The sequence below is a fragment of the Harpegnathos saltator genome, unplaced genomic scaffold (genome assembly GCF_003227715.2).
Source record: "Harpegnathos saltator strain DR-91 unplaced genomic scaffold, Hsal_v8.6 scaffold746, whole genome shotgun sequence".
Taxonomy (NCBI): Eukaryota; Metazoa; Arthropoda; class Insecta; order Hymenoptera; family Formicidae; genus Harpegnathos; species Harpegnathos saltator.
In genome coordinates, this window is record NW_020230589.1 from 12500 (window position 1) to 25000 (window position 12501).

The following is a 12501-nucleotide window of genomic DNA, read 5'->3' on the forward strand; positions in this document are numbered from 1 at the left end:
AAATCGTATATAATCTTCATGATATTAATCATATACAATCTCAATTCTTATTTTTTTGTGCATGTTAACATGTTAATTCATGTTACAAATGCATAACAATGCGCGAGACCGTGCTTGTCAAGTACGCTATTATGGTTGTAGCACGGACATAAACCGCCTGAAAGTGGATGTAGCACGGACAGCCACCAGATGCAGGTTTTACCGTCGAGACCTAAAAGTGGATGTAGCATCGTAGTTCCCCTCTCAAAATGGATGCAGATAGCGCTCATTCCCAGTGCGAAAAATCGGTGTTGCCGAAAACGCCGTGTTGGCCGCTTTCAGTTTCCTCTCTGTTCATACGGACAGAGAGAAACCTGAAAGCGGCCACCGGGCCGATTACGCCGGGACGCTTTTCTGTCGAAATTCGACGCGCCCCCTAAGAAAATGTGTGCACACTACATCCATCCTGACGATAAAGCGTATACGGTTCTCGCTCACTCTACTTCCCCTTACAAGAAATAGTAAATTAGACAAGCATAAACGATCAATCGCTTTCCGTCTTTGTCGCACTGCTGATGAACGTACGCGCGGCAGGAGGAGGCACGAGGCGAGTCAGCGGCACATTTTATCGCTAAGCCAAAATCTCTCCTGTCTTGCCTCTTCACCTTCTTATCTTTCGTGCAACGCACTGCCCGCAATTCGGGAAGAAATATTTCGAGACCGTGCGGAAAACTTCTAGCAATGACATAAAATGACGCTAATAGGGGTGGTTATTTTTATAATTTTTATATTCAATTTTTTCATTTTTTTCGAAATCAATATGAAAATGAAGGGTTAATCTAGATTCGAAATAAGGATGATTCGAGCAAATCGCATCGAGTTGTGATTGCACGTTTTGAAGTTAGATGTCACGAAAATTTTAAAAGGGACAGGCCCAGAAATGACGAGTCATCAAATACACTGCTCAGAAGAATTATAGCATAGATTATTTATTGCCGAAAATTGGCCAACTTTGACTGGCGATTACTTCGTGAAAAATTGTTGTAAACTGATGATTATTTTTTTCAAAATAAAGCTTGAAGTCTCTACTTTAAGAATGTACTCGTGTCTCTATCTTTTGCATGCGATGCACCCCTATCCCTGTAATCCCTGACATTTGAAGGCATGTTTGGTATACTGAAAATTGCAAAGTTTGACGGAATGTACGGACATGGACAATTTTTTTCGGGGACACCGTTTGCATCGTCATAAAGTTCAAATGTTCCCCTTCAATTTGAAAATAAATGGAGTCGCTACAACTTTTTTTGCAAAGTTACAGCCCTTCAAAAATATCGTTGTTTTTAACCTTCGGATCAAGTACCGGCTGGCGGATTAAATGACTGGAAATCATAGTGGAGCAACGGCAAAAGTGTTTATTGACACACACAAGCACGCGCGCATGTTTTTCAGTTCCTGGCTCGTGTTTTGACCACAGCCAACATTCCTAGCATCGGCAAACAAACTCTCTCCGTATTTTCCACGGTTTCGTATGATATTTTTGCCCCCGAATAGAAATACATTCTTAAAGTAGAGACTTCAAGCTTCATTTTGAAAAAAAATCATTAGTTTATAATAATTTTTCGCGAAGTAATCGCCAGTCAAAGTTGGCCAATTTTCGGCAATAAATTATCTATGCCACAATTCTTTTGAGCAGTGTATTAATTAACGAAATATGAGTGATAAGGTTTTAATCTAGACTAAATAACTAAGACCAAAATAATTGAGATTCTCATAAATTGCAATGACGTGCGCCTACGCGTTATCGAGAAATTGAAGCCGATAAATCAAAATCGACCGATGCGAAAATGACGAGACACCGGGTATAAGCTGCAAAATTATTTGCGATAAGATATTAATCTAGGTTCAAAATAAAGATGATCCGAGCCAACCGTGTCGAAATGCGATTAAGCGTTTCGGAGTTACAGGCCACGAAAGATGGAAAAGTGACAGGCTCGGAAATGACCTGTCACGAAATATTAATTATCGAAATATGGGTGATAAGGTTTTAATCAAGATTCAAAATAACTATGATCCTCGGAAACCGCATCGAGCTGCGATTACGCGTTGCGGAATTAGAAGTCACGAAATACTAAAAAATGACAGGTTCGAAAATGACAGGTTACGAAATATTAATTAACGAAATATGAGTGATAAAGTTTTAATCTAGATCCAAAATAACTAAGATCTTCACAAATTGCAACAACGTGCGCGTACAGTCGTGGACAGAAAGGTTGTCAGGTGTTTTATAATGAATTTCGGAACGTATTCTGTCTTGACGAACATGAAAGCTTCTGCTCTGACACGCCTGCGCAGTCATCGATTGAAGAATAGAGAAAATATGTCATTTAAATATGTCATTTAAGAAAATATATCAACAATAAATTTGACATATAAAAAGAGGCTCGGGCATCCAATATTATCGCAAATACGAAGGAAAATAAGAAGAATATAAGCAGAGCATGGTAAGAAATTTTAAATCTTTGTTAGTATGTGATTTCTCCATTCTTCAATCGATGACTGCGCAGGCGTGTCAGAGCAGAAACTCTCATTCTCGTCAAGACAGAATACGTTCCGAAACTCACTATAAAAAACCTGACAACCTTTCTGTCCACGACTGTACGCGTTATGGAGAATTTGAAGCCGGTATATCTAGATTGATCGATGTAAAAATGATGAATTACCAAGTATAAATTAATAAATCGTGTGCAATAAGAAACTAATCTAAATTGGAAATAACGACGATATCCGCAGATACAAAATCAGTCCAACGTTACAGAATTATGAAGTCCGAAATGTTGAAATTAATGCAGAGAAAAATGATAGATCAATATATACACCATGGAAATATTTATGCTAATCGAAAGAAATGATGCTATTTAATTTTAAAGCAGTATGACTAATTTTCCTAAAATCCAGATTAATATAGCTTTTCGGATAGCGTAGAAAGTAAGTAAAAATTTGGGGAAGTAAATATTTTGGTTCGTTACGACACGTTGTTTGGATAAGTGCGCGGCGGCGTGAGTTCCAAGAATCGACGAGGCATTCACATAGGCAGTGAGTTCTAAGAATCGTAGAGACCTGCGAGCGGGCTCGTTGAAAAATTGATGCTTTCGGGTGGAACGTAATATTTCGTTTGCTCATTCAGAATGGGTTAATAAAATACGATTAAGATGTAAAATGTGATGAACTATTAAGAATGAAAGTATCAATAAACATTAAATGTATTGTTTCAAAATATTTAGATAAGATTTTTATGTTCCGTCTCACAACCATGATCAGCCTCATTAATTTTTTCATTGGATAATTTTTTCATCGCAAGATAAAAAATATCGCGAGATAAGCAATTCCAAATTGTTATAGCGTGATGTACATAAAATAAACTTACCCCTCGATGATTCCTGATGTTCCTCCTTGCAAAATATATGTTCGGGCACTTAATATTTTTTACAATACAAACACTAAATTTAACTTTACACAATAACAGGCCATTTTTTCACAACAGTTGATCACAACACAAATCTTAAGCAACAAATGCGTGTAATTTCACTCGGCACTCCCGACGATCCGGTTTCGTTAATTACTTACTTTCAACTACTTAACGATACTTCGCCATGACAAATGTACGAAATTTGCTTTCGGTACTCTCGACGAAACAATACACGCCGATATTCGTCTTTGATAATTCAAAATCGCGGAAAATACGCTCGGTTGGCTTTTGGAATTCACGTTCTAAGCGTTGCAATGCAACGGTCGCGATTTTCAATGTGTGCGATGAATCACTAGTGTACTAGCCAATCAAAATATTCTGTTCGAAACCGTCCGTTCCGTTTGAAATATTCCAAGAAGTCGGCTAACAGAAAAATTTCCCGAAACTCGACCCTCCCGACGAACAATGCATATTTTCAGCGAATATTTAACGACAGCTCGTGCCATACCTCGATGTTTAACGATAATTGGTGGCCGAGACTCGGCTGACGAGTCGAAAACGAAGTTTCGCAACGTGAAAACCGAGTTGCCTTTAGGCAGCTAGCGCGCTGAACTTTCCTCGGCATTCCGATGATTCATCTCACTTTACTTCGCGCGGCGGAACAAACGTCATTTCGCCGTAACACACGCGCGAAACTTACTTTCGGCACTCCCGGTAACGATTTAAAGCACGAAACTCAACTACGGCGAGTCAAAATCATGAGAAATCACGAGCGACGATTTCTCGCACACTACACAAGCCGTAAACGGCGCCATAACTAAATACGAATGCAAACAGCGCCGCAAGCGGGATACTCGAGAAGCTGAGTCGACCAATTGCGGTGATTCGTTTCTTTCCGTAGTGGAACTATTTTTCTGCACAAAGCGTACGAGGTGCGGGTGAAAGAGCAGTCGATGATCGATTTAATTCGGAACTGCACGCAGTGTAATAAGACAGTGATGGTACAATCTGATGCAATAACCGGACCGCTTCATTGCACCCTATTACAGCTGACTGTATTCTAAATAAAATTATGTGCAGAGAGGATCCTGAGAGCGGCCACCGGGCCACTGATTTTTAGCTGAGACTTAATCCACAAGTTACCAACCTCCATAAAATTTAGCTGAGACTCAAACCACAACTTACCGACTTCTGTAAAATTTAACCAAGCTTCGAATCGCAATTTATCAGCCTCCATAAAATTTAGTAAAAATTAAACCAAACATTTTTGGTGAACTTTTAGAATTACATTCGGTAGTGCTCGTCGAGACAAAGAAAATGACATCTTGCTTGACTTTCTACGATCACTGTGGAAGCGCCTGAAAATGTTTCCTCATTTTTAAACACGTTGCACTTTAAACAAAAAATAATCGTATTACAATCCGTAGATATATAAAGGGGACGCTAGTTTACGCTTTCGAACGAGGTAAATATTATTTGTGCGTAATGTTTATTTCAAGTGGTACAGCTCGATAAATATCATAAAAAGTTTTGACACTTTACATATTGCTATTTATATTCATACAACATTGTGTACAAAATAAGTGTACCATATATTTGTCAATATCGTTGGAAACTAGATACTTTGAAAATCCTTTCAAATCATTTTATTAAAATTATTTTTGTGGAAGCTAGAACTCGTTGAATATCGTCTATTTTTTGTCATCCAAAGTATCCTTTATCGCGTAATTAATTTTTGATGATACTCAAACGATAAATTGAGAGAGATATACGATAATTGTATATTGGCTATTAAAATATATTTAACATTCCACCGAAAATAAGAATCAATATATACATAAAGATTGCAAAAGAAATTGTGGATATTTTTATTTATGTCCTTGACATGTACTATAATTGCAAATTTACATTCTCATTATATTTATCTCTTGTATTTCTATTCGTTTAATTACGTATCATTATTATTAAATTGTTAAAATACCGCAAGCGTGATGCAGTGACATACGGATAAAAAGTTAAACAGAGAAATGTTAAGAACCGAGATGTATGATGGCTTGCCATAAAAACATACTAAAAAGTGCTTATCCTTATTTGTATAATTATTAGATAGCGATGATTAATATGATATTGAAACGTAAGCTTCAGCGACAATATGTTGGCACTACTACTCTCGGACGCTTTCTCGATTCCATTCCTGAAAAGAACTCCTTGATATCCTCTTCGCGCACGACCTTTTTGTTTTGCGCAAACTTTTGTAGATATTGCATGAGTCGTTCCTTCATATTGTTATATTCTAAATATTTTTAAACAATTTCATGTTAGCGGTACGCGATACCAATGTATATAATACTCATCGTTCATAAGAGCAAATCTTTTAAACCAATATATGATAGAAGTTTCAACTTTACAATCTCACCTTCGATTGCCGTCAACTGTTGCACGTGTTCCAAACTCGCCAAAGCTTTCATACCTTTCTCGTACTGCGATTCCTTCTTGTTCATTTTGCCTGCTTCCTCGTACGCTTGCACACTGTCCTTCGGGTCGAGTAAAAATGCAACATCTTTTGCACTATACACCTGCAAGCAATCCGAAAAAACTGCAGTGAGAAATTATACGCAGAATACAAATCCTCCACAAGGAATTCAATGTATCTGTAGAAGAAATACCGTTCAAATAAGAAACAATAAATTTATTTACAAAGGAATCGTTTGAACTTGTATATTCGATACATTACTGATTTGCATTCGTCGCAAGTGCACAGCGAGGTCCTCCAACCCTGCTTCCAAAAACAGCTTCCCTTGGTATTCACAGGGCCGACTTTCGGCATCTGGCATCCTTTCGGGAGCTCGCACACATCTACCTCTTCGATTTTGTTGTCGGCTATTGCATCTGACTTGCCTAAAACTGATCATATCCAAGTTTCTAATAAGAATTCACAACTGTTGTATGATATCATACACAATAGGAATCTAAGGATTTACCTGCATACTTGGCTGCATATCTCCAGAGAAAATTGTGCTCTCTCATACAACGTGCACAGATTACTTCGTCGTATGTATCTTCAGCTGGCACGCTATCAACCTCCAGATGCTAAAAAGGGAAAACAATTGCAGCTACATAGACATTTTTATGAGAAGAGAAATCATTTGAGCTAGACTGAAATCTGACTGGACAAGAGTTTTACTTGCAAGAGATTTTCTACTGATTGCTAAAGTTGCTTTATAAAATTAACCAACTATACCTTTGAATGATACCAATCTTCACAAATTATACACTGCAACATTTCATCATCATCACCCTCGGGATCAGGATATGGTCGCGCACAGGTACAATAAACTCCATCAAAATTTTGATTGTACTTGTTTTCACCATTGGTAGCAGATTTTTGCTGCAAAGGAGGACAAGAATGTTACAGTGTAATTTTGTACAAAACATGTAGCATTACACTTGGGAAACTTGATACCTTCTCTAAATTACACTGTTTGCCCTCAAATTTGGAGCTTCCACAGTCACATCTAAAGTGCCGTTTTGTATACAACTCCACAAGTTCATGTCCCTCGTGGCAATGAAAACTACATGCCAAGCAGACCGCAGCTCGAGTCTTGTTTGAGCAAGTCTTGCACGCGTACAGAGCCTGCCTCATGTATCCCTGCCGAAAAGCAACGTTTCAACAAAACTACTGACACCTGCTGGTGATGGACAGCCATGAAACGGCGTTCCAACGAGAACGAGCGATGTTACAGTGAGAAGACGAGAAAATGTTAATCGACATACAACCTTGTTGTAAGTACAGTTTTGGTCGTCGGAGGCACCCAAAACTGCGTACGCGTCTTCCTCGAGCTGATTCTCGACCTGGAGAACATCGAGCATCGTAACGGAATTGTCATCCTCTGTGGTTTCGGCCAACTTGTCGGACATGATTCCAAAATTTGTCGCAGTCAATGACGGAGGAAGAAGCGACGGTGATTCCCCGATGTGAAACACGAGTCTCTGAGGAAGCGACGCTCGGTCGCAAAGTTGAACGCGTTGGCGTTGATAGCTAAACAAGCGCGGCAGGATCGGAGTGAACTACGCGTCGAAGTTGGTGGCGGCTAGCATCTCATCGACATTAACGTACCGACAAAATTTGTTCACGGCTCCCTCGAGATCACATGTGCGTCAAATCGCGTCCCATTTGTGCGAGAAACCGAGCGTCTTGTTGGAAATTTCACGATTTTACGAGTGTCCGCACGATCGACGCATATCAAAACCGCGTCACGAAGTAGCGCAATACTAACTACACCGATTCAAACCGGCTTGTGTGCATGCGTTTGTACTGGCCCGAAAGTAAATCTAGAGGCGAAACCTTGTCCGAATTATTTCGCATTCTTCTAGATTTGCGATTGGTCGAATCCTTTACCTCCAGAGTTTCTCCACTGAACTTGTCATCCGGCGGGTCTAGGTATTCTTCATTTCCGCTTGTTTACACCTCGTACGTGTCCGACTTGTGTCAGGAACTGTTAATAAGGATGCAGCTACAGGAAAAAATGTCATCGGAAGTGATACCGGTAATGTTTTACGCGTAAATGCACATGTGCTGAGAGCGACTTCCGTTTCAGTCATTCAGTGGAAATTGAAATCGAGTTTTGTTTCCTAACCTACCCTCTATCGTTTCAAATTGTCATACACACAAAGATGTTGACCGTTTGTATTTTCAGGCGTGCGACACTTTGAGGATCCTTCATCTGCCCCCGCAATTGTCCGACAGTCGGCGCAATTCGTTGCTACAAAGATATGGTGCGATAAAAACCAGGACGCTACGACGGTCCAGCAAGTACACAGTCACCTTTGCCAAGTTTGCATCCCAGGAATTGGCGACAGAAGCACTGCTGCATTTGCATCAGTTAAATGTTAAAGGACGATATCTGTCGGTCGAGTATGCCAAAAAGTCGATACCAGCCGAGCTTTCAGAACTGGAGCCTCAGAATGAACCACCTGCAGACAGTGATGTTAAAGCTAAAACTACTAGTAAAGCCGATCTCCAGGCCTTCCAAAGGAAGCTGAACAGTTGGACCATGAATCATGTGTTTAGTCAACCACCTCCGCCAAATATAAGATACAAGTATATAGCACCCACGAGGAATACACTGATGAGGATAGCTATACAACTGTTGAAGGAGCCAACCTTTTATACACAGGTATAGCATTCTTGTCTCCAGGTGTTGTTTTAAGATGCAATGTAAATGTAAACTTTATTGATGGCATTACAACTGTCACCTGTATTCATAGGTGTTGCATTTAATGAATAAAATGAACTTACCGCCTCCTTTTGAGGAATTGGAAGAAGAGTTTCCCATGCTGAAGGAAGTATACAACATGGAGAAATACAGAAATATCTTTGGCAACAAAATTACCGGTGAGAGATGTTGGTTAAAAGTTAGTCATATAATTTATTTATCAAGTTTATACAAAAAAAGAATGTAATAATAATTTTTCTCTCATTTAGATGCGTTGTATGAACGTGTGAATGGAGAGGAAGAAGAAGAAGAAGAAGAGGAATCTGAAATAGAATCAGACAGAGAAGACAACACAAGGCCAGCGGTAATCATCCCTGTTAAGAGGAAACGGCCGCAGCCTACGAGGCGTTTGAAAATCCCAAAGTTCGTCAATCCCGCCAAAAACATCGCGGCACCTTCGTCCACGCAAAAAGTCTTCAGACCGGAAGATATGTTCGAATCGGTTCAACTCGGGGAAGCTAAGAATCTCAAGATCGAACTGAAGACCCTGGACAAATCCTTAGACGCAGCATCCATCACCTCTCAAGACAGCGCTGTAGCGGTAGACGGCGGATTCGGCCTGATATTCCCAGCTACCAAGTCTACCGAAGACGCAAAGGACACCGAGGCGAGTGTGGAAAAGCCAAAGAACAAGTTTATAACCACAGAGGAGTTGGAAGCCAACAGAATTTCTGCCAACGATCAGAGGGTGCTCCCTGTGTTCAAGAATTATCATCCGGGCAAACCTTCCAACCGTCTCTACATAAAGAATCTCGCGAAACAAGTGGAGGCCAAGGACCTACATTATATTTACCAGAGATATGTTATCGCGGGTCTGAAAGACGCAGAGAACGAGTGAGTGTTTCTGAATGATGTCTCTATCGCGGTGTCTAATATTCCACATCGTATAACGCTATTGTATGCTTTCCATGTTTCAGATACGACATGCGACTTATGCAGGAGGGCAGGATGAAGGGACAGGCTTTCATCACGTTGCAGAATAACGTACAGGCGCAAATGGCCCTCGACGAAACCAACGGATACATATTAAAAGACAAGCCTATGGTTGTACAGTTTGCCAAAGTGGCCAAAAGCTAACACAGACTGTCTCCTCGTTTCAGTATAATCCTAACTTATTTCTTAACGTGGCTGTGTAAAATTTAACGATAAGCTCGCTCTTTGTACTCTTGAGAATAAAACGAAGACACTGTAGATGAGTTCATCAATCACGTTGGTCTCGCAATTCATTCTAAATAAATCCGATCTTTGTGGCGTGTGACGTCACCTGAAGATCGATTCGAGTTTTATTACGAGGAACAGACTGCTGTAAACGTTGCCGTATATTCTTCGCGGGCGATCGCAGCGCTTGCCGTTTGTTATGCCACGGTTGTCACATGCCAACGCGCCTGCTAAAATAATAAATCGATAAGGCCACGTGCGTGTAAGACGCAACACAAAATGGTAAGACATTATTATATATTTCCATCTCTCCACTTGTACAACTTATACGTAGAAGAGAGAATATTGACGCTGACAAAGAAAGACAAATTAACATTTCACCATCACACTCTGATATGAATGCATCCCTGCGATAGATCCTGTCGAGGGCCAAGCCGGCTTCGTCGGAGGGCGTCCGGAAGTCGACGTCGCGTAAGGAAATACCAAAATTAGAGGAATTCCTGGAGAAACGTGACTACACCGGAGCCTTGACGCTGCTGGAATTCAACAGCAGCACCGGCGGCAGTCTGGAGTCCGACCTGTGGATGGGATACTGTGCGTTTCACTTGGGTGACTACAAGCGCGCCGTTACGGTGTACGAGAACCTGAAGAAGAGAGACTATGTGCCGCCGGATGTACGGACGAATCTGGCATGTTGCTACTTTTACCTGGGCATGTATCCCGAGTCACAAAAGATTCTGGAGGAAGCAGCGGACAGCAAGCTGAGGACCAGGCTGCTGTTCCACTTGGCCCACAAGATGGGCAACGAGTCCAAGTTGAAGGAGTACCATCAGATGCTGCAGGATGTCATAGAGGATCAGCTCAGCTTAGCGTCTATCCATTACCTCAGGGCTCATTATCAGGAAGCTATCGACGTGTATAAGAGGATCTTGCTGGACAACAGGTTGGGATAATGTCGCTTTTACCTCACTGATACCTCACTGAGACGAGAATTTGCTAGATTATCCGTTGATACGTTCTTACTGTTTTTGCACAATCACTCATGCAGCAAGCTTAGAAAGAAAAAGTCCAAGAAACGTCGCTCCAAAGACTCTGACGTGTCTTTCCTTATTCGGCTGAAAACTTGCAGGTACCTGTCGCTCCTTTCTCGCCCTCTTCCAAGTCCTTACAACAACGGTTCCTGCTAATCCTCTTAATCAGCCGTTTACAAAGATCGAAATGCCAACTCTACGCTATTTAACAAAGTACACAGTTCCTCAGAGTCACGAGTATCTTTCTTCGCAGGGATTATCTAGCTCTGAACGTGTACGTAGCCCTGTGCTACTACAAGCTGGATTACTACGATGTCGCTCAGGAGGTGCTTCAGGTTTACTTGCAAAAATATCCGGACAGCGCGATCGCGATCAATCTGAAGGCATGCAATCATTTCCGCCTGTACGACGGAAACGCTGCGCAATCCGAGATGAAGCAGCTGATTGAAAAGATCTCGAGTGCCTTCAGTTTCGGTCACGATCTCATACGCCACAACACAGTCGTATGTGCCAAATTCTCCGTCCCATTCCGCCTCGTCAGACTCAGAATATCAATTACCTCCCTGTGCAGGTGTTTAGAGGTGGCGAAAACGCGCTGCAGATCTTGCCGAATTTGGTGGACGTCATACCGGAAGCCAGGCTGAATCTGGTGATATACTATTTGAAGCAAGACGATGTCAAAGCGGCCTACGACCTGATCAAGGACCTGGAACCCGCGGTGCCGCAGGAATACATCTTGAAAGGCATCGTCAACGCTGTTATGGGTCAAGAGACCAACTCTGTATGTATCGCCAGGCTGTGTCATTGGAGACTCGTGCGATCATTGAAGTTTCATCGCGAACGTTTCCAGCGCGACAGCATAAAAACAGCGCAACAATATTTTCAACTAGTGGGCTCTTCAGCGTCGGAGTGCGATACCATACCCGGCAGACAATGCATGGCCTCCTGCTTCTTCCTCTATCGGCAATTCGATGAAGTGCTGGTGTACCTGAGCTCGATCAAGACATACTTCTCCAATCAGGACAACTTCAACTTCAACTACGCCCAAGCGCAGAGCGCGGCTGGCTACTTCAAGGAGGCGGAGGAGGCCTTCCTGATGATACGTAACGAAAAGTATAAAAACGACTACATCTACATCAGCCTCTTGTCTTACTGCTGTAAGTACATTGCTTGGGAGATCTCTAAGAAAGCATAAGAAGATCATGAAGTATATCAATTTTGCATAAATCATTCTCTCGGAAAATAAACTCTAGAGTCAGTGGATGTCCCGATGTCATATCGAGAGAGTTAACAATGGTTCTTGTGTGTCTGCACGCCCAGATATAATGAATAAGAAGGCTGAGCTAGCTTGGGAGTTGTACCTGAAGATGGACACGTCGACGGAGTCGTTCAACCTACTCCAGCTGATCGCCAACACGTGTTACGAGGTTGGCGAGTTCTGGTACGCCGCCAAGGCCTTTGATATGCTGGAACGTATGGATCCGAGTTCCGAGCACTGGGAGGGCAAGCGCGGTGCCTGTTGCGGTACTTTTCAGTACATAGTAGCGGAGAAGCAACCAAAGTACGTGTGTATGGCATCACGTCAAATACG

At 41.7% G+C, this 12501-nt stretch overlaps 3 protein-coding genes across 5 annotated transcripts in view; 2 read left to right on the forward strand and 1 right to left on the reverse strand.

The window, feature by feature from the left end:
* Positions 1-5296: 5296 nt before the first annotated feature.
* LOC105180690 (putative E3 ubiquitin-protein ligase UBR7) lies at positions 5297-7888 on the reverse strand. 2 transcript variants are annotated; one of them, XM_011136909.3, is made up of 8 exons: positions 7845-7888; positions 7223-7484; positions 6909-7094; positions 6687-6833; positions 6427-6535; positions 6180-6349; positions 5862-6021; positions 5297-5738 (listed from the first exon to the last, which is right to left on the reverse strand). In XM_011136909.3, exons 1-8 carry the CDS (start codon positions 7871-7873, stop codon positions 5587-5589), a joined length of 1215 nt encoding a protein of 404 aa, XP_011135211.1. In that variant the 5' UTR covers positions 7874-7888; the 3' UTR covers positions 5297-5586. The 2 variants fall into 2 exon arrangements, with proteins under 2 accessions (XP_011135211.1, XP_011135212.1); XM_011136910.3 differs by lacking the exon at positions 7845-7888 and adding an exon at positions 7563-7767 and having other exon boundaries at positions 5298-5738.
* Positions 7887-9912, forward strand: LOC105180689 (RNA-binding protein 40). The gene is made up of 5 exons (XM_011136908.3): positions 7887-7992; positions 8143-8622; positions 8714-8840; positions 8931-9555; positions 9639-9912. Exons 1-5 carry the CDS (start codon positions 7954-7956, stop codon positions 9796-9798), a joined length of 1431 nt encoding a protein of 476 aa, XP_011135210.1. The 5' UTR covers positions 7887-7953; the 3' UTR covers positions 9799-9912.
* Positions 9913-9970: 58 nt separating this feature from the next.
* Positions 9971-12501, forward strand: part of Ttc26 (tetratricopeptide repeat domain 26) — a 3110-nt gene continuing 579 nt past the window's right edge. The window contains exons 1-7 of one of the 2 annotated variants that reach the window (XM_025305994.1): positions 9971-10161; positions 10296-10822; positions 10928-11008; positions 11164-11413; positions 11482-11691; positions 11761-12067; positions 12231-12471. In XM_025305994.1, the coding sequence (XP_025161779.1) occupies positions 10159-10161; positions 10296-10822; positions 10928-11008; positions 11164-11413; positions 11482-11691; positions 11761-12067; positions 12231-12471 (1619 nt within the window). In that variant the 5' untranslated portion in view covers positions 9971-10158. The remainder of the gene's footprint in view (positions 10162-10295; positions 10823-10927; positions 11009-11163; positions 11414-11481; positions 11692-11760; positions 12068-12230; positions 12472-12501) is intronic. The other variant, XM_011136907.2, reaches the window with a different exon arrangement.

Bases quoted from the DNA above. Each gene is read 5' to 3' on its own strand.
- LOC105180690 (XM_011136909.3), bottom strand. From the start codon at position 7,873: ATGACAAGTTCAGTGGAGAAACTCTGGAG. The intron at 7,095-7,222 runs GTTGTATGTCGA...GCTTTTCGGCAG, and splicing joins AAAACTGTACTTACAACAAG to GGATACATGAGGCAGGCTCT. The intron at 6,022-6,179 runs GTAATGTATCGA...GATTGCTTGCAG, and splicing joins CTTGCGACGAATGCAAATCA to GTGTATAGTGCAAAAGATGT.
- LOC105180689 (XM_011136908.3), top strand. From the start codon at position 7,954: ATGCAGCTACAGGAAAAAATGTCATCGGAAGTGATACCG. The intron at 8,623-8,713 runs GTATAGCATTCT...CTGTATTCATAG, and splicing joins AGCCAACCTTTTATACACAG to GTGTTGCATTTAATGAATAA. The intron at 9,556-9,638 runs GTGAGTGTTTCT...TCCATGTTTCAG, and splicing joins CTGAAAGACGCAGAGAACGA to ATACGACATGCGACTTATGC.